We start from the raw sequence: 20,868 nt of genomic DNA, 5'->3' as shown, positions 1-20,868 counted from the left end.
TGTGGAAGTAAGGACTGTATTTGTCTTGGTCCTTATTCTACCCCTAGTGCCTGTCATGTAGTAAATTTATTGACATTCTCTCTCCTTATTTTGGGGAGCTGTACCTACTTACGTGTGTGATGTGTGCAAGTTGCTCAGTTGTGTCTGACTCTTTGTGACCCTATGGACTATACAGTCCATGGAATTCTCCAGGCCAGAATACTGGAGTGGGGAGCTGTTCCCTTTTCTAGGGGATCTTCCCAATCCAGGGATTAAACCCAGGTCTCCTGCATTGCAGGCAAATTCTTTACTCGCTGAGCCACCAGGGAAGTCCTACTTAACTTGTATTTTTATTTTACTAATAAACAGTTTCTTAGATTCATTAATTTACATTTAAGGAAACTGAGGATATTAGGAATGAAAGATTCTGCATGGGCTCCCAGCTGGCTAGTACAGAGCTAGGTCTTGAACCCAGGACTCCTAGGCCAGGGCATTGGCCACTCTAAGGCATGACCACCCCTTCATCTGACACTTAGCACTGGTGAGGTCAGGTGTAGCTACCCCCTCTTTGGCCCCTGGCTCAGAGCTGCAGAGAGAGCTGGGGTTCCTTTCATAGAAGTGAGAAGAGATGCAGAATTAATATTGGTAAATTATGCCAGAACCCTTGCATGCACATTATTATTATTCCCCCCATATATTCTAAAATAATCCCTGTAAATAATTATAAAAATAAATCTCAGTGACAAATTCTTTCTTTTCTTTTCTTTCCAGGAACACATTTATTCATCCTAATCTCTTCATGGGTAGGACAAATTGGAGCACTGGGTAGTGAATACAATTTGCAAATAGGCAATATAAGTAGAGAGAAAATTAATATGTATTCCTCAGCACTCTAAAAGGAGAGGAAGAACATTAATAGCCATTTCCTTGCAGATATAACTTTGAAAATGTTATTTCTGATCCATCAGCGTGGGGCTCCATATGAGGAAAATGGTTACAACGTGACAAGAAGTGATTAGATGTGAAATGGCATCTTTCTGGCGCTCCTCCCGTCTATCCTGTTCTTATTGGGACTTAGGAGGAATTCTGTTTTATTTTGTTCAGAAGATCACAGCGCTGGCCTGGGGTCTGCTGCTCATTGGCTGGGTGACCTTGGGCTGTTTCCTTTTACTCTCTCAGCTTTGGTTTCTACATCAGTAGCTGGAGCAGATGACTTCTGAAGCCACAGTGAGTTTGGATGATTACAAGTCCTCACTACTTGAAGTACCTGAGAAAAATAAGAGATGCTAGGGCACCACCTACTGAATCAGAATCTCATTTTCTGAGTTTCATATACTTTTTTTATTTAAAGTGACATGCCTGACATCTCATTGTTTTAAAATTTTTATTGAGGTGTAATTGGTTTATAGTGCTGTGTCACTTTCAGGTGGTGTTTGTTGTTTAGTCGCTTAGACATGTCCCAGCTCTTTTGCAACCCTGTGGACTGTAACCTGCCAGGCTCCTCTATCCGTGGGATTTCCTAGGCAAGAATACTGGAGTGGGTTGCCATTTCCTCCTCCAGGGGATCTTCTTGACCCAGGGATCAAACCTGTGTCTCCTGCAGGTGGATTCTTCACCACTGAGCGGCCAGGGAAGCCTAGTTTCAGGTATACAGCAAAGTGAATCTCATATGCAAATACATATATTCAGTTTTTTTTAGGTTATTTTCCCATACAGGCCATTACAGAATACTGAGTAGAGTTGCCTGTGTTATACAGTAGGTCCTTATTAGTTATATATTTTATATATAGTAGTATGAATAGCATGAATGTGTCGATCCCAATCTTCCAGTTTATCCCTCCCCGCTCCTTACCTCCCAGTGAGGTTAAGTTTATTTTCTATATCTGTAACTCTCTTTCAGTTTTGTAAATAAGTTCATTTGTATCCTTTTTAAAGATTCCATATATAAGCAATATCATATGATATTTGTCTTTCTCTGGTGAGTTCTATATATATTAATTGAAGTTGGGGGAGGTTTTTCCTCTAAGTGGCAAAAACTTGCCAAGCCAAGCTGGGATTCTGGAAGGGTCACTGGGCCTTAGACCCTGCTCCCTTCTTCCCCACTGGCCGGTATATAGTTGAACAGTGTTATCTGGTCAAGGATTCCGCTCCCTTTCCAAATCTGAACTTCTGTCGCCACATCAGGGATGACTCCTGAGCTCAGCTGAGGACCTGGAGTATCTGGCAAGTTCCAGACAAATTGGGGAATATAATTTGTTTTTCACCGCTGTCTTCAGGATTTGTGAAAATAATGCTAAGACATCAGCAGATAGCAGTCTCATTTGTAAATTCTTATTTTTTTCCCTGCCGGTCTCCTCCTATCTTGTCTTTAATTACAAAAGTAGTAAGTGCAGGTTGCAGAAATCACAGAAGAAACGCAGAAGCTCCTTCCCACACCCCTTCCCCAAACCTTCTCCCTTCTCTGCTCCTGGAGGATATTTGCACTTTAGTAGAGAGACAACAACAGAACCTTTTAAGATCTAAAGAGAAGGGAAATTGGAGGTGCTGAGAATTAAATAATAGTAATTATAATTAGGATACTAGTAAATAATAACAATAAACTAATATCTGTGCAACGAATACTCATGCCAGACATTATGATGACATTTAATATACATGAAACAAGTGAGTTGTTCAGAATGGGAAAGCAGAGAGGTGTTCTGAAGTATAGATCATCCTCAAGTTGCCTCACTAGTATGCACAAATTGCCGAGAGGGCCCTGGAAAACTCCCTTCTTTCCTACACTTCCCCAACCCCTTTTAGACTGAAATGAGTCTGCTTCAGCAACAAAGAGCATTTTATATGCAGACATCCCGCTTTTTTTTTTTTTTTTTTTAATTGAAATCTGAATGTGTTGAGTCTGAACTTGGGGCTGGGGTGTGATTAATTACAGCAGCCATCTTAACCTGCTCAGAGGCTGGGCCTGAAAGAAATGAGGCCAGGCCGAACAGAAATTTGGTTAAGGATAGGGAGGAATGTGAATAAAACTTTGTTAACTGGCCTCTGTCTTTCAGCTGCTGATGCATGGAGTTGGAAGATTTAAGGAATCAGTTCCTGTTTCTCTAGTTCTGGCCGACCCTAGAATCAACTCCCTTGATTGGAAATAAACAGGATTTTCCTTTCTGTCCTCAGGAATGTGACGGAGGAAGGACTCTAGGGGAAAAGGCCTTGTCTGCCAAAGAATAATAATAATAACAAAGATGACAGTAGGAATAAAATATCGCCCTCTTCATCAAGGGTGATAAGGAAGTATCCAGTTATATGTGTTGAGCCTTCTCACTATACATATGTTAGAAATTCAGAATTTAGCCCAGGTTTGATTTGAACTTTCTGTCCTGTGGTCATCTTGAGTGTACTGAACAAATTGGGCTACATGTCTCAACCTTTGGTTTCAGAAAATAGGACCCCAATTACAGCACTTCATGGTGACATAGTACCTTAAATGTCTGAGTGTGAACCTCTTTCCTGGAGGGTGTGTCTGTGTCATGTGTGCCCCCAGTGCCTGGCATGGGGCCTAGCCTTTGGAAACTGGGGCAGAGGGACTGTGGTATAAATGGGTGAGGCAGGGAGTCCTCCAGCTCCCTCTCTCTTGGCTGAGGAATGGGATGAACCTGGATTGACTGCATGAACCTTCCCTTCCCCTTGGTGCTCCTGGGGCAGGGACAGGAAGAGCTTTATGCAGGGAGAAACCCCAATAAGACTCAGCATCTCTGTTGATTTCTGCAAACTCCTTGTTTTCCAAAGGAATCATTTGCCCACTTCTGGGCCAGCTGTATATGAGTTTGCTCTCTCCCCTTCCAAGGGGAAGTCCATGTTACCTGAAGAAACTTACCTTTTGCTGTTTCTATTAAACTTCCCTTTTTGGTTAAGAAAGTGATGAGGTAGGAGAATGTCCCTGCCCTGCTCACTCTTCCAGTCTTCTTTGGTTCAGAGATACAGATACTTTTTCTCCTTCTCCTCTCTCCTGTTCCTTCTCCTTGTTCCTCTGTTCTGAAGACTAACTTCCCAAAGCTGAGGGGAGTAAGGTGAGGTGAATCCAGTCTGTTCCTACAGGAGCCCTCCTCCACTACGTTAAACAAATTTTTACTCTGCTGAATAACTTTCGATAGCTCCCTATTGTCATCAATTTACATTTCTAACATTGAAGCCCACTTTAATGTGACCTGTCTTGAAGTTTGTTCTTTGTGATTTCCCAATGCTCTCTCCCCTGGAGTCAACTGGCCTTCCCAATGTGTTCACTTAGTGGAGATCAGTGGTTGGAGAGGTATTTGAGACAAACCCAGCAACTAAAAGGCAAGCAGAGGATGGGATAAGCAGGAAAGGAGGCAGGAGAGGTAAAGGTTGATGGGCTATAAAAGGTCTTGAGGGACATTAATATGATTTGGGGCTCAAGATTTTGGGCTGTATTATTAGATTGGGAGGAGGCCATTGAAAGATTTTAGATAGGGTCAAATCTAGCTTTTAGAATGATAGCCCTGGGGCTATATAGAAAAGGGAACTGCAGTGAGCCAGTTTGGAAAAGTGGCAAAGACCCCTGCTGACTTTGGTGTCATTGGTGGATAGGGTCTGCAGAACAGACTTTCTGTGCTCAGAAGACACAGTCATGTATGGAGGCAGAGGCATGGATGAAATGATCTTAGGCACCCTCCTCCTGGTGGGAGGGAAGAGTGGGGTTCCAGTTTCATCTCTGAGTAGGTTTCAGTTTATTTCCACATGTTGTCTCCTTTGGGTCAAAGCCCTTTTAGGAAGGCCAAGGGGAAAGTTCCCCGGGGAGGGCAGAATATCACTTCCTCTTTTTCAGGCAGGAAAGGCAGACAAAAGTGGACAATGGACCAGAGAGGGTGCGTCCAACAGAGAAGGAGGGAGGAGCCAGAGGAGCTGGCCCAGGGCAGGAGGCCTAGGAAGATTCCCTTTGATCCCCCTTATCTCTGGAGGGCAAGCTTTCTTATTTGGCCAGTGGGGCCTTTTGTTACAGCATTTCCTGGAGCCCCCCAGAGTAAACACAACCAAGTCTGTGTTCTTACAGCTCTACTTTACTGTGTCTGCTCCTTCCAACAGAGAGAAAGGGCAGGCGGGTCAACCCTCAGAAATCACCCCCACTCATCAGAGTGCTGACAATAAAAGATGCATGTCACAGTGCATTAGCACCACGCCTGAGAGAGAACTGTGATGACCACAAGATGCTGAACCACCATCATAATCATCATCATCAACTGAACAACTAGAGCTTTCTAAGATCTAAGGTTTAGATCTATGGAGTAATAAAACAGGAACAATGAAAAGGCCTGTGAACACTCTCTTTGATGGAGGTAGGAAGCTACAGTCATCAATAAGTCTACTGAACGGAGGTACTTGCATTGCCCATGAGACCTGGAGTCTGGCGTGCCAGGAGTCAGTTTTCCCTTCTCTGTTCAAATGGTGCCTATGCCCATTGGTATGAAAAGAGCAGGGTGGGAAGGCTAGTTACCGCTGGACTGGCTCTCAGTTGCAGTAGGGGATGGGTGATACATGAAATTGAACTGGAATCTGGTAATTTTTTTGCCAGCCAAAGTCTGTCCAGTCAAAGATAACGGTTTTTCCAGTAGTCATGTATGGATGTGAGAGTTGGACCATAAAGAAAGCTGAGTGCCGAAGAACTGATGCTTTTGAGCTGTGATGTTGGGGAAGACTCTTAAAAAAGAGTCCCTTGGACTGCAAGGAGATCCAACCAGTCAATCCTAAAGGAAATCAATCCTGAATATTCATTGGAAGGACTGATGCTGAAGCTGAAACTCCAGTACTTTGGCCACCTGATTCAAAGAACTGACTCATTTGAAAAGACCCTGATGCTAGGAAAGATTGAAGGCTGGAGGAGAAGGTGACCACAGAGGATGAGATGGTTGGGTGGCATCAATGCCTCAATGAACATGAGTTTGAGTAAGCTCCGGGAGTTGGTGATGGGCAGGGAAGCCTGGCATACTGCAGTCCATAAGGTTGCAAAGAGTTGGATGCGACTGAACTGAATAGCTTTGTGCATCCTGGTGATGGAGGTGTGAAGGCAAAAACAGGCATGGAGAAAATTGGGGCCCTTTCAGTGGAGGACAGGCATGAACATCGATTTGCATGCCCTTGGGGCCTGACTTCATCCAGACAGGAGGCAGCAGAGGCCACTCTTCACTTTCAGATGCGGGGAAGGTGTGTGTGGGGAGCTGACTCCTCCAATGACTTCCAGCCTCACATTTAACATTTCCCTGCGAGATTAGAGAATAAATTTGGGAACATCATTTGGCTCTTCTTTCCGGGGTGTATTCCTGTCAAGTGGGGTGCTACTAGCTGAGCCAGTGCTTTACTTACAGAAAAATTCAATTTCCTCCTGCTCCCCATGCAAACGGAAACTCCATCAAGTGTCCTTTCAATCTCTTAACTATCCCCCTTCCCCCATCCCCTCAAAGTTGGGGAGAGGAGTTTCCTCCCAGACGCCCCTCCTCCCTGCAGTTGAGGACAGTTATGTAATCCGCATTGTGACACAGAGGAAAGTCCTAGCTCTCCACGCTCCTGGCAACGGTTCAGATGGGGAGGTCGTGATGGGAGACCTCCCCGGCTCCACTATCCTCCACTGCGCCCCCACCAATGTGGCAGGGCTCTGGGCGTGAGATGGGGGACCTATTCCTGTTGTCTTGACCCTTCTTGAATGATAGCGTCCTGGGACGCCCAGGGGTGGGGCGCCGAGAAGCCAGGTGGTTCCCCCGCCCCCTCGCCGAGGGTGGGGCGCAGGACGGCGGGCACCTGTTGCGGCGCGCGGGGCGGTAGCTGAGGCTCACCTGCGGGAGGCCCGGCCCAGGGCGGGCGGCGGGCGCACAACTGAGCCGAGGTTCCGACGCTCGGCCCGCGCCTCGGGCTTCCGCCGGGTCAGCTGACCGCCTAGTGCGGAACTAAGCGCCGGCCGCGAGGTGCCTGCCGCCACTGCGCTCCTGCTCGGCACTCGGTACCGCGCGCCCGCCCCGTCGCCATGGCCGGGCTTGTGGTCAGTGGAACTCAAGTAAGTCCGCTGGGGCCACCCCGCCCCCTCCTGGGCACGGTCGGTCTGAGGAGGGAGCTCTGGGGCGAGCGGCGTCCAGAGGTCAGACGGGTGCTCCCTGTCCCACCTCGGGGCTGCGTCTGCAGCAGCGGAGTGAGGCAGGCCTGAGGGTTGCACAGACGCGGTTTTGCGCCTGGCGCACCCCCTGGGTGGGAGGAGAGAGGGGTAAGACCCTCAGGTCCCCCGGACCCTTCAGCCCCAGCGCTCAATGATCAGAGGCCAGCCTGCGGACCTCACAATCAGGTGGAATAGGCACCTCTTACAACCCACGGTACTTTTCCGAGCCCACAAAAAAGTTGTAATTTTTTCATAATCAGAAGGAAAAAAAAGAACCTTGTTAAAAGAAACGTTTTAATATATTTGTCTTTACACCAATGCAGTTGTAAAATAGAAATGGTAGTTTTATTAGAGTTTTCTTTTTCTTCTTCCCGAAGACGGAGGTAGGAGCCTCTGAAAGACACAGTGAGAATCACTATGCGACCGTGCAGGCGCTGAGTTGCAGAGCTTCGCTGCAGACTTGCTCCTGTTCCTAACCCTAGATCCCTTATTAAAGACCAGTAGAAGGCTACAGTGTTCCAGTTTTATTTCGGCACCTGACTTCTTTAACGGGCGTCCGTGGGGATGGCAACACTCTAGTTTCTACCCGGGGTGATAGACACCCAGCTTTACTTGCTGTCTGCCCTGTAGTGACGCTTTAGTTGTTTCTAGTCATTGCTGGAGGGTTGGACTCAACTACTAGGAGGCCAGGTGCCTTTTACTTGCTGGAGAAGCCAGATGTCCCTTATAGCTCTGATTGAGCCGGCCCTCCTCCTCCCCTGCTTTTCCGGATGCCCTAGAGAAATGGTTCTGAGGTTTTGCAGCTCTCCCCTTGGATTGCTTGAGGCAGGTAGTGTCAGGCACAATTAGATTTTGAGATTACTTTGGTCTTAGGGAATGTTTCTCCCTTCTTAGAGTTCAGGAGTTAGCAGGCCAGGGAGGTACTAGCCTGGGAAAGAGGTTAAAATGAAGTGTCTTATTTAGCTGGCAGGGAAAGGGGACTTTCTGGGAGTTAATAAGGCTGCAGAGGGAAGGGCTAGAGGAAAGGGCTTCTGCCCAAACCGGGTCCCTGACCCTCAGAACCTACGTCTCTGCATTTCAGAGCCAAGAGTCTCTGGATGTAGCTGCTTCCAGCTTCATGGAAGACTTGACATGGGCCTGCCAACCTTCCTGTGCTTCCCTTTCTCATCCTCTATTTCCGAAGCTCATTTTTTTTTTTTTTTTTCTCTTGAACCCCTTGAATTTAGCCCATCCCAAACAGCCCAAGGGCAATGACCTGTGAGTGAGGCATTTTGGGCTCTTGGGGACTGTTCTAAACAAATGGAGCTGCCACAGGAAGAGCTGAGCAGGCAAGTTGGGGAAAATGCCCTTGTGTCATAGGTGCCCTGTATTCTAAACCTCCAAGGTCAGTGAATCTGAGTGGTGGCTCAGGGCTTTAGGTCTTTTTAACATTCTGCCTCTTGCAGCCATTATAAGATATAGCACCTTGAATGTGTATCACATGGTCCTTCTCAAACTTGGGATCCTTCTAAAGGCGGGGGGGGGGGGGCAGGAAACCTACTTCCCATGAGCCCACACTGTTACTGTTTTTATTTCAATATTGCTTAAGTATACAATCATAAAACCAGATAAAACTTTTTCTAAGTTCATATTTAGAGAGCCATAAACCCCCCAAAAGGGATGGCTTAAGTGTAAAAACAAAAACCATAACACCCATAAAATTAAAATAAACAATGAAATGGATGATGTTTGCTGAAACTCGGTCACTGCTTTCAATGCTGCTGTGGCCTGACAGCTGTGGCCCTGGGTTTTAGGAGTTGCACAAACCTGTAACACCACATCCTTGGGGATGTTGCTGTCCTCCCTCCACTTTTCTCTGTACAGTGTTTCAACATGGATCTGACTCCATTTGGCCTTCTGTTGGCATGAATGCATCATTTATATTCAGCACAAAGGCCTCAATCTTCCTTCTCCACTAGCTTAAGACAATTATATAGTAATGGCATTAATACAAATGCAGACTTGGAATTGGGATACTGAAATCTCATACTGGAGAGACATGGGAATAAAAAAACCCTTCCACAGGGATACTGGTATGATTCACTACCCAGTGGCCACTAGGTGCCAAGGACAAGGCTGTGGGCTTTAAATATGTTAACTTATTTCATTCCTGTAACATAAATAAATGAGGATAAAATGTGACTCATGGGCTTATCTCATGAGGATTGACTAGTTAAGAGCCAGGTGGGAGGCTTTTAATAAATATGAGTTGTTACATTATTCTTAACACCTTCTGGAGGTGGTTAGTGTTTAACTAGTTTATAGAAGAAGAAACAGAATCTATGAGATTGTGACCCATCCAAGGTAAGGCAACTAGTTAAGTAGCAGCACAGGGATGCCGATTCATGACCAGAGTTCTTTCTATTCATGGAGCTTCCGGTACTGCAAATCTAAAATTAAGGATGCCTCACCTCCAAGTGGGGGCAGGCATCCTGAAATAACCTCCTTTCAATCTGACTACTGACAACACTCCCCTCCCCCCAAAAAATCTGTGAGCCAGACTATCCCAACTGCAAAGCTAAACCTTCTGTGTCTTACAGTTTGGTAATTTTCTGCAGCTTCTGCTCAGAGGAGCTGAGTGTGTGTACATGTGGAGATCCTGCCAAGATATTATTTTTCTCTCTGGTGTTCCTCTCTGTAGGGGTCCTGAACTTGATATGTTTTCATTTCCCTGATAATAGTGTCCTTTTCTATTGTAATTGCACACAGTAGAAGTCTTGGGGATACATATTACATACGATAGGCAAACCGAAAGTATGAAACTTTGTTCTTCATTTCAAAATCAAGATAATTGACTAAACACAGTGCCTTCTCATTTTGGGTGGGCTCTTGCTTCGGTGGCATTTAAATCTGTTAAGCTCTACATCCCTTCTCTTATTTGGTGAAGACAAAGACTATTTTTGGTCTGGCTCTTCTGGTTTCCTGTTTTATGTTAGGTGGTCCCATGCTTCAAGAAGTCTCCTGACATCCTGAGATGTAATGTCTTCCACTCAGGAGCACTTCTTAAATAAGTCTTTCCTCTCATTATGAGTGTTGTTTGCCGTGCCTGGCAGGGACTGATTGCTGCTTTTAAGCCTTTTCCAGCCAATTTGAACCCTTCAGCATGGTTGACTTAACTTACATCTCAAAAAGCTTCCAGTTTACTGTGAGGGTGGTCCAGACATGTACATGGCTTATCAAGTTGGTGTTCTTAGTAAATTTTGGAGACTTGGTCTTCATCTCTGTGAAATAGGAGCAAGTTGTGCTTTGTTTAGTTCTCCTGCGATACTGTAATGTTGTTGTTTAGTCTCTAAGTTATTTCAAACTCTTCTGCCACCCCATGGACTGTAGCCTGCCAGGCTCCTCGGATTTCCCAGGCAAGAATACTGGAGTGGGTTGCCATTTCCTTCTCCTTGACCCAGGGATCAAACCCATGTCTCCTGCTTGGCAGGTGGATTCTTTATTGCTGAGCCACCCAGGAAACTCTGTGATGTTAAGATCATGGAATAAAACAAGCTAATGGAAGTTTTGTCAGACATGTTGTGAGTGGTTGAATGCTATATGATGGTAACTCTCCTTAATGTTTGTTTGCTCTGAAGTGGAATTCAACAGAAGACAAAAGGGAGCAAATATTCCTCTTTCCGCAGGCTCTAACGCTCTTCTGAGACCTTCAACATGGCATCATGAAGTAGATCTTTCAGCTAGGAAGACTCATTTTGAAGCCAAAACATGATTGTAGATAGCTGGCATTTGTTGATCAAGAATATCCACATCGTCATGTGCATATTTAAGAATTCCATGGCCTCCATGTTGGACGTCCTTATTCTTGACGCAGAATGTGGTCCAGACTCTCCTTAAGAAGATGTACTATGCAGGGCAGGCCTCTGGAGTCTTAGTTTCCTCATATAAAGCATGAGGGATTTTGACTGAGTCCCTGCTAAATTTAATCCTTTGTAACCCGTGAGGAAAGAACTCCATTCCCACATTGAAAGCTCAGCCTCTCTGCTGCATATATAATGGAGGTCTTGAATGATTTTGATATGTACAAGATGGGTAAAAGGGATAGGTTTTCAGGTGAGCACCATGGGCCTAGGGGTCAGTGTGAACATATAATGCAGAAGCAGCTGTTGATGGCGAGCAGCTGAGTGAAGTCCCTAGATTCTCCAGTCTCTCTGGAGAATCCTTTATCTCTGCTTGGAAGCAGAACTTAATTTATTATTACATGAGGAGATAGAAGGATCTTATGTAGAGAAGGGAGAGATTACCATATTGAACTTACAGCCCTTTAGTTTTTAGTCTGTATCTTCCTGAGTCAAAATTATTTTATTGGAATCAGCTATTTTTTTTTTTTTCTGTCTTTTCTCCCCATTTTGTATCTTCCAGTAATGAACTTACTGAAGGATAATGAACACAGGATATTATATTGTCAGCAGTTGGTCCCCATTGGATAAGAAAGGGTTGAGAGATGACTTGAAAAATTGAGGGTGCTAGGGTGCAGTGTGACTGGTTTTAGGTGGAGCCATATGAAAGTGCAGTTGGATAGTTCTACGATGGTCAGAGTATTAGTAATTCATAACCTAATTTTAACCATTTTAATGTAATACTGAAGATGCAAGATGGCCACCATAGTCTTATTCTCAATTAGGAATCACAACCCCTCCACCCCTATCTCCACCCCCTAGGACACCTCTCTCTCATTCCAGGATGTCCTGTCTGTATGTAGAAGAACAAAGGTTTGCAAGGCGAAAAGAATCAAGGCTGTAGCCTTGTAAAGAGCTGGAATTTCTGCTGAGCAGTTGAGGATGGGCTCCTTTAGTGGGAAAGCATCATGTATTATGACCCACTGCTGACTGGTCATTGGTTTGCCTTACTGGTTTTGGAATTAGTTGCCAGTCCTGCCGGCACTGCTACCTGTAAAAATAGGTTTCAAAAACTTGGTGCCTGGAGCAGTGAGAAAGCCCTCTGATCTCCCAGTCAGAAATTTTGGGATCAAATTTCAGTTCAGCCTCCTAATATTTGGGCATGCACTAGGTAAATAATAATAATAAACGTAAGTAAAAGAATGCTTAAGGAACACCTCTGCCAGCAGAATGGGGTTGATTGCCAGGGGCTCCCTGGAGGACAGAGTCTTGGAAGCTCTGGCCACCCGTCATTGCCCTGTCGCCTTCGAGTCGGCTCTGTTCAGAGTTCAGAGGACGTTTTATACATGGTGGTAATAGGATGGGATTGGCGGTCTGGGGAGGTTTTCTTGTCCAACCCTATTTGTTCCAGCACCCTGCAGGTTGAATGCTGGTAAGTGCATCTGCTGTGTCTTTTATGAGGTAATGTGCATAACAGGGTATTTGAGGGAGGGGGCAGCCGAGGAGAGGGAGCAGGAGAGCCAGAGGGGCAGCTGTTGGAAAGGCCCCTGAGTGGGAGTCTGATTGCTGTGATTATATCAGCATGCTCTGAGGTTGGGGTGTTTTTTGGACCTCTGAATCTGGACAATTTCAGTCCAATTTCTCTTGTGCCGGGATTAGTCTCCATCATGCTAAGTGTACCAAGGGGGAGCTGTTAGCAGAGTCCCTGAAGCCAAGTCCCAAAGCTGACTTGATCAGGGAAACAGCCACAAATGGGGCCTTCTTGTGTGTGGAGCGTGTGTTTCAAGTTGCGGAAGCAATCATCGGATCAATGACGCAGGGTTGTGAGCAGCTGGGTGATTTCCGTTGGCCACATTGTTTCTGTTCCATTTTAATTTCCAGGTGTCCTACGTAGGCCAGGACTGCAGAGAGATTCCAGAGCACCTCGGCAGGGACTGTGGACACTTTGCAAAAAGGCTTGATCTGAGCTTTAACCTTCTGAGGTATGTAACCTTCATGAGACAGAACAGGCCTGGGAGACCCAGGTCCCATGGTGAAGGCCTGCAGATAAAAGCCAAACAGCCCAGGTCTCCAAAGGGACCCCAAAGATGTGACTCTGCTTCACAAGGTCCTCTGGCTCCCCTCTTGCGCCCACAAAACAGTGAGTGTGAGTGTCCTCTGGTTCACGTGTGTCCCTACCAGAGGGCTATCAGTGTAACTTTGATCTTTTCCTTCCTCCCTGATGCCCATGCTACATATTAGAGAACTCTTGGAGAGGAAGAGAGATAGAACCAGCAGGTGTGTTGGGGGCGTTTAGGGATGCTTTTGTGGATGACCCCATTGCCCAAAGATTTGCTGAATCCCAGGTAGAGTTTGTGTATTCTTCTTCTTTTTTTTTCTTTGCCTTTTTATGAATTGAAACTTTAAATACTTGTGATGATGATTTCTCCCAGATGGTATTTCAAAGTAATTCCAACACTGTTGTCATGGGGTAGGAGGGAGGGAAGCTCAAACAACTGTTCCAGACTTGGCAGAGAAGGTAAGTGTGATTGTCTATATTATTCCAGTGGAGAAAACAGTTATTTCTTCCTAAAAGGTTCTGAATTGTAACTGGTTTGGGGACTCAGGAGGAGGGAGCTGGGAGGTTTTTGGAAAGCAGGTATCAGTGGGAAAAATGGGCAGGGATCTGGGTGGTGGCTTTTCCTAAGGAGGTGGTTCCACGTAGAGCTTTTTCCTAAGTGTCTCCTTGAGAGCTGTGCTATCCTCTGATGGAACAGACTGTCTCCAGGTGGAAGGAGAGATGAGGAGCTGGAGTCCCACTCCAGGGCTCTGGTACTTTACTTCCTCCACAGTGAGGAGTCTCCTCTCCAAGGTAGGACGCTCGGGCATTACAGATTCCAGTGAAGATGAACAAAGCTTGGGGCTTTAAGGCACCAGAGGGTGGAAGGGACTTCAAGTGAAGCCAGGAGAGCTTCATGGCCTGGTGCTTAGGAGCTCACAGCTGTGCTGAGATGCATCGTCTCCACAGAAGGGGAGTCCAGGGAATTGTGTTGGAAGGAAGTGGGCGCCGTGTGCTCCCTGACTGTCAAGGGGTTTGTGTGCTTCTGAGAAGATGTGGAAATGGAAAAGTCACAGAGTAATTAATACAGAGTGGTGAGAGGGTGCCAAATAAACTGACTCTGAACAAATGAAGGATGGTTTTTGGTCCCTGCCCAAGAAGGGGACAGAATACAGTCTCAATTGATGGTGCCTGAGACATGTGTGCACCTTAAACAGCTCCCCAGAGTAGGCTTGGGCAGAGGATTCTTCCCATGTGACTGGCCTCTGGGGGTTTAGGGCTCTTGACTCAGGCAGTGGCTGCCTTGCTGCTGGGAGCCCGGATGTGGGTTTGAGGAGGCTGGGCCCTGGGAGAGGGTATGAGCAGTCACAGGTCATGGGACTGGGCTGTCAGGTCTGAGGAAACAAGAGCTGTCTTTGTCACATTATGGGGCCCTGCCTCTCTGATGAGAAGGGGTTCTTGGCTCTGAGAGGCTGAATCTGTAAGGACTTATCATAGGAAATGATGGGGCCTGGAGGCATGAAAATTTTGTGAGGAGGTTGGTTGAAAAAAAAAGAGGAATTAAGACTTTTGTTAACTTTTTGTTGAGAGGAGAAGAGTTTTTGTAAGTGTTGAGTTTGAGGAATGATCCCTCAAAAAATCTGGTCAGGAACTTGTTCTTGCTTGTGCTGTGGTCAGTGTGTGAGTTGTAGCTGGGTTGGGGCAGGGATGAGCCAAGGAGGGGTGAGGTCTCATGGAAGGGTTTATATTAGGACTTGGGTGAGCTGGAAGGAGTTACAGACCAGAATGCAGAAGAGTAACTCTGACTTGATGTGGTTATGGTGAGATTGACTCATCTTTGATGGTCTTATTTACCTAACTTGGGGGCAAAGGGAGGTGGCACTGTTTCTCTTGGGTGTCAGAGGAAGATGTAAGCTTATGCAGGTCCTTTGCCTTCAGATGGATAAAAATTCAAAGATGGTTTAGATGCTTACCTAATTCCTCTTTGGGAAGAGAAAGGGAGGAGAGAAGAGAAAGATCATGAACTTACCTACCACACAAGTAGGAATGTGATTCCTACCAGGCTGAAGGGATCATCATATCCAGAGGAAATACTGCAGATCTCTGTCCCACCTTTTGTAAAAGGTTTCTTCCCAGCCCTGTCTTGTCATTTCCACGGAATTTGACAGGGAGCATATCACCCTGTATTTGCTCTGCACCTGGATTTACCATAGCTCATGATTCTAACTCTCTGCTCTGTCTTCTGTTCTCCCTCTTGGCAGCCTATCTGGTCCCACTCTCGACACCCTCTTCATCTCCCTTGAAGCTCAGTACAACATTACTGTGTATTATGCCAGTTCAAAGTGTACCAGGAGAGGTAGGGTGGTAATTTTGCGTGCAGCAGGAGACGCTGGGATACTGTTGTTCCTGGAGTCTTCTGTGTACTCCCGTGCCCTGGAGAGTTTCTCCCTGGCTGTTCCTCTCATCAGGATCAGGTCTCCTGCATGTGACCAGGTGCCCCTCTTTCCCAGCCACTTTCTCTGCTTTCCATGTCCCTTATCTTTTTTCCAGGGCTACCCTCAGAAACACAAAATTCTTCTCACTTTGTTATGTTTGGAAGAATCACCCCCCTCCTTCTTACAGGACATCTCTGCAGGCTTCCTTATCTCATCCAGAGAGTCATGTCAGGGTATTGCTTTAAATGGAGCCATAGCTGGTAATACAAATTTTGCTACTCCCATAAATCACAGAATCAGCTGCAGTCTGTGCTTTAGACTGCAGCTTGTTTTTAGGCAAGGAGTTCTGTTTATTCATTTAAAAATATTTAATAGTACACATGGCACAATCTTTAGAAGGAACAAACCTGTAACCAGTGAAAAGAAACTCTCCCTTACATATATGTCCTTTGCCTCCTGGTTCCCACCTGCACTGGTAACTACTGGTAGTTGATCTTTGTCATCATCCGGAGTTAGTCCATGCATATACTAACATGAGAATTTCTCATGGGGTCAGATTTGTATTACTTCTTGCCAAGATGTTAGTTAAAAGGGAGGCACTAGGCTTCAGTTAACCACTCACGATCAGGTCATCTTTCTCTGTTATCTTGCTGTTAATTCAAAGCCATTCACCATCATCATTGTTAATTTCGTTCATGAAAGTGATGTTTCTGCTGATCCGCTCTATGGCTACCCATTCATGCTGGAGGGAAGGGTGGTTATGGATTTATAAGCTCTGAAACATTATTTTTTTCTTCCCGTTACACCTCAGGGTCTTCTCTCCTGCATTAGCTATGAATCCATCCCTCCCTCGATTGTGTTGTACAGTAGGAGACTGGTTACTTCTCTATGCAGAAAATCTTGGAAATTGAGGCTGTCTTGCTTCTGTGACTCTGTCCTGGGAGGATGAAAGTCCCTAGACCCAGTGTGTTTCCTGACAGGTTGGAAAGAGAAGCAAGACAAAGGTCCAAATAAAATTCCTGGCTTCCTTAAAAGACTCAGACATACCTACTCTCTCAACTCGGATCTCATTCTTCCTGTTATGACTGGATGAGACCCAGGTGAGCCACAAAGACAATGAACTGGGACCAGCTCTCTGGACACGATTCCCAGGGGTAGGTAGGGTCCTTCCATCTCCCCTGTAATGGCCACAGAGAGTTTAGGAAGCTTATTAGGTAACAGCCAAGAGGAGTGAAGTTGTGTCCCTTGCACTTGGATGCGTTAATGATCACGTATCCATCCAGTGTTTATATCTACATGAGAGTGTACTTTAGATTTTATTTTTTGAAGACAATCTGCTAAATAATAAAACTGTGATCAGTATAGAAATCTTGGGAAAACCAGAAGGGTATGACAGAAACCCTCTTTCTCTCAAATTTTCACTGATAATCTTACCACCCAGGAATCTCCATTGTTAACATTTTATTGTCCTGGGTGTTTCATGATGCCAAATATCTTTTAAATCATGCTGTTGCTTACACTGTGTTGGAAGCATATTCCCATCTCAATAAATACTGCATTACAGGTTTTAATGGTTTCTTATTTCACTTCAGTTCAGTTGCTCAGTTGTGTCCGACTCTTTGTGACCCCATGGACTGCAGCTCACCAGGCTTCCCTGTCCATCACCAACTCCCGGAGATTGCTCAAACTCATGTCCATTGAGTTGGTGATGCCATCCAACCATGTCATCCTCTGTCGTCCCTTTCCCCTCCCGCCTTCAATCTTTCCCAACATCAGGGTCTTTTCCAATGAGTCAGTTCTTCACATGAGGTGGCCAAAGTATTGGAGCTTCAATTTCAGCATCAGTCCTTCCAATTCTTATTTCTTATTGTTGGACATTTAGATTGTTTCCAGATTTTTCTCATATAAATCTCTCTTATAAATTGCCTTGTGATACTCACTGATGAATATCTCTGATTAGTTGTTTGGGGCAAATTCCTAGGGACAGAATAGTCAGAAGGCCATGATACAGATGGCAAGTTGCCATCTGTATGATACCAGTTTATGCTGCCAGGAATATTTGAATATCCATTGTCCCAAACTCTTCCTTTAACTCTTTTTTTTTAATTTATTTTTTCCTTTGGAGGTTTTCTTATTTTACTTCTCTGATCAATACAGAGAATCCTCTGCCGTCACTAGTGCTGGTTCCTTGATCAAGGAAAAGAGAACTTGGTAATAGTTTGTTGCAGCTTTCATTTTGCTTCTCCCCGGACTGGGAAAGGGCAGTATTCTTCCTGGTGGCCCATTTCTCTCCCCCATGGGCCCTGAGTAGGTTTCCCACTGAGCTTGTGAACACAGTGGGCAGAGCAGAGTTCCCATGGCACACAATGATAAACACACCTGTGTCAATATGACAATGAAATTGAGAGGGCTTAATTGATCTATGGAAGCAGGAAGCTTACATTTTAAAAATTATTGGCAGTTGCATCTTACTTAGCATCACTCTGGTAAATGTATTGGATAGGAGAATTGCTTAGGAGAGAATGTCTTAGGTGAGAGCTTGCTGCTTCTCTGACTTTGTCAAGGATGACAGTGATGACTGGGGAGTTGGGCAGCTCCAGTAAAATTGTGGCTCTGTTCTTCCCACCAGGCAGAGAGGTGGACACTGGGTGCACTGTCAGATCTTCAAGGATGAACATACCACCACATCTATGTCTGTTTACTAATAGCTGGGCAGAACTGGGCCTGTTAGCTTGCTTCCCAGTTGGAAAAATAGGCAGTGTAATGAAAAGAACCAAGGTTTTGTGGTCAGACCATCCTGTCTTGAAATCTTATGACCGTCTTTCACTAGTTGTTTAACTGCCCTTGGGCTAGTTACAAAAATGTTGAATGTGTAACCGTATAAAGTGGTAGTTTAGTCACTCAGTCATGTCCGAGTCTTTGCGACCTATGGACTGTAGCCGCCTGGCTCCTCTGTCCATGGAATTCTCCAGGCAAGAATACTGGAGTGGGTAGCCATTCCCTTCTCCAGGGGATCTTCCCGACCCAGGGATTGAACCTGGCTCTCCTGGATTGCAGGCAGATTATTTACTGTCTGAGTCACCAGGGAAGCCAACTGTGTGTAAAGTGCTTAACAAATTAGTCAAATAATAGGTCTTAAGTAAGCATAGCCAGGGTTAGTTCTTAAACATGGCTAAAAATCCACCCTTGACTGTCCATACGGGCCATTTCACTATCTGATAGTCATTGGGATTCCTCACAAACATTCAAGATTTCCTCTTTCTGCATGTGGTATGTTTGCGCACCTTTACACCCTTTGGTATGACCAATGGGCAGAAACTTTAAGAGCCAGTAAATAATTTGCAACTTTCTCTTCTGCTTGCTATGACTGTCAGTCTTGTGTTCTGACCCTATATGACCAGAATCCATTGCTGATCTATGTTGGACATTGATTGTAAATGAGAAATTTGTATTGTAAGACATGAGAATAATTAATACAGCATAGCCTAGCCTCTTCTAACTGGTACAAATACCTTGGTTTGCCAACTCTCTGACATTGCATAGGCTAAACTCACTTCATCTTACACACATTTTTCATCATTCCCAACTAGAAGCATTCCTGTGTTCAAATTACAGTAGGAATGAGTAAGGGAGAGTTCCCTGCCTAGACTCTTAGGAGAACAGCTCGAAGGGCATGTTCTGTTGGTATTAGGTCTTCATCAAACCATTTCTTTGCCATCAGGGGCCTTGTTCATATTTGTTTTCAAAACCCAAATATAGTGGTCTTACTTGGGGAGCTCACTGATATTGGAGTGGGGGTGGCAATAGAGCTCTTGTTGGTGAGACTTGAGAGGAAGAGATAATGATGGGAAAGACAGGGTTTAGTAAGAGAAACTGTTAGTGAATTTTCACAATAGTTCTAAGGACTTGATAAGCCCTGAGTGAGTAAAGGAGGCAGGGTCTACATATTAGAAGCTGTGTTCTCGCTGAGCTGGGCAATGCTATGAAAAGTAGCCCCCCACTCCGCCTTATTTTTTTGGTTCTAAAAATATCATTGGCCAGTCTAGTGTCTCTAACTGCCAGCTGAACATACAGTCAAAAGGTGAAGTGGAAAATGAGCTGGCAGGTAATATTTAATGTCTCAGTAGCAAGACATATTTCCTTGACTTATGGCACTTTCAGTGATCTTTGTGACTGTGCATGCATGCTTAGTTGCTCAGTTGTGTCCAACTCTTTGTGACCTTTAGGACTGCAGCCTGCCAGGCTCCTCTGTCCATGGGTTTTTTTCAGGCAAGAATACTGGCGTGGGTTGCCATATCTTCCTCCAGGGGATCTTCCAGAACCAGGGATAGAACTTGCATCTCCTGTGTCTCTTGCATTGCAGGCAGGTTGTTTACTCTCTGAGCCATCAGGGAAGCCCTTTATGACTGTGTTATTACCAAAAACAGCTTAAAGTAAAACAGGGAGGGAGGGAAGATGGTGAAGGGAGTGGGTAGCAGGCCACTGTGGAAGAGGTTTATGTGGTACTTTCCTGCCTCTCTCCCCCCAAAATGTCCTGACTTTGCAGATTTCCAGCCATTGACCAGAAAATGGGGGTATTGAGCCATAGAGTATAAGACCAAGCTGGGGAAGTGGTGGGCGATTGGTGAGAGTTGTCTGAGAGGACACGGGGCTTTCCTGAGGTTCAGATTTCTTAGACGTGGTGCTGTTCCGTGCAACTATGACTTGCAGGGTGGTTTAGAAAGGGCTTGCATAAATAAACCTTGTCGCCATGTTTCCACAGGGTTACCTCCAGGATAAGAAATTCCTAGACATTGTAAGTGAAAGCCTTTTATTTCTCATCTCACTCATTTAACTCCTTCAGAATCTTGGGTTTATTTTGATTTTTTTTCTTATTTTTTTTAGCCTCACGTTGTGGCATGTGGGATCTCAGTTCCCAGACCAGGGATTGAATCTGTACCCCCTGCTCTGAAAGTGTGGAATCTTAACCACTGGACTAGAAACCCAGAATCTTGGGCTTCCTTTCTTTGAAAAGTTTCTCTCCCTAAGCTGGTTGGAACTTGGGCCCCACCCACTGCTCTTCGCTCTCCCCCTGCCCTGCTCTCAGGTCATTGGGATGCTGCTCTGTGTTGTCAGGGCGGCTGCTGGGGGCAGTGGTGATTTGAGGGAATAGGTGTGGGGAGAGACAGGTGAGCTTAACCCTTTCAGACTCTCTACTCACTGGTCTTGCATCTTCTAAACCATGAGGTTCTGTTGCATCGATGGGGTGAGAATTTAGTGGGTGAGGCCTGGAGTGCTCAGTGTCTTGCAGGGTGTAAGACAGCTTTGGACAAAAGAACCTTCCCTCTGCCATGCTAGCTGCACTGGGTTGAGAAGGACCTTTAAGTCCTGTCCGAGAGAGCTTAG

General features: G+C 45.5%; 1 protein-coding gene and 1 long non-coding RNA gene across 19 annotated transcripts in view; one reads left to right on the top strand and one right to left on the bottom strand.

The window, feature by feature from the left end:
* Positions 1–729: 729 nt before the first annotated feature.
* On the bottom strand, positions 730–6,790 carry LOC145536149 (uncharacterized). Its single transcript, XR_014075669.1, has 3 exons — positions 6,352–6,790; positions 3,851–4,029; positions 730–1,246 (listed from the first exon to the last, which is right to left on the bottom strand). It is a non-coding gene; the product is annotated as an uncharacterized LOC145536149 (long non-coding RNA).
* A 130-nt stretch (positions 6,791–6,920) lies between these two features.
* Positions 6,921–20,868, top strand: part of LRMDA (leucine rich melanocyte differentiation associated) — a 1,316,989-nt gene continuing 1,303,041 nt past the window's right edge. For 15 of the 18 annotated variants that reach the window (XM_081564329.1, XM_081564373.1, XM_081564336.1 and 12 more), the window contains exons 1-2: positions 6,921–7,036; positions 12,892–12,992. In XM_081564329.1, coding sequence (XP_081420455.1) covers positions 7,007–7,036; positions 12,892–12,992 — 131 coding nt within the window. In that variant the 5' untranslated portion in view covers positions 6,921–7,006. Of the gene's footprint in view, positions 7,037–12,518; positions 12,609–12,891; positions 12,993–20,868 lie in introns of those variants that run through there. The other 3 variants (XM_081564508.1, XM_081564453.1, XM_081564516.1) reach the window with 2 other exon arrangements.

The sequence above is a fragment of the Giraffa tippelskirchi genome, chromosome 2 (genome assembly GCF_054371585.1).
Source record: "Giraffa tippelskirchi isolate mGirTip1 chromosome 2, T2T-mGirTip1v1.2.pri, whole genome shotgun sequence".
NCBI lineage: Eukaryota > Metazoa > Chordata > Mammalia > Artiodactyla > Giraffidae > Giraffa > Giraffa tippelskirchi.
This window is presented reverse-complemented; position numbering and strand designations above follow the sequence as displayed.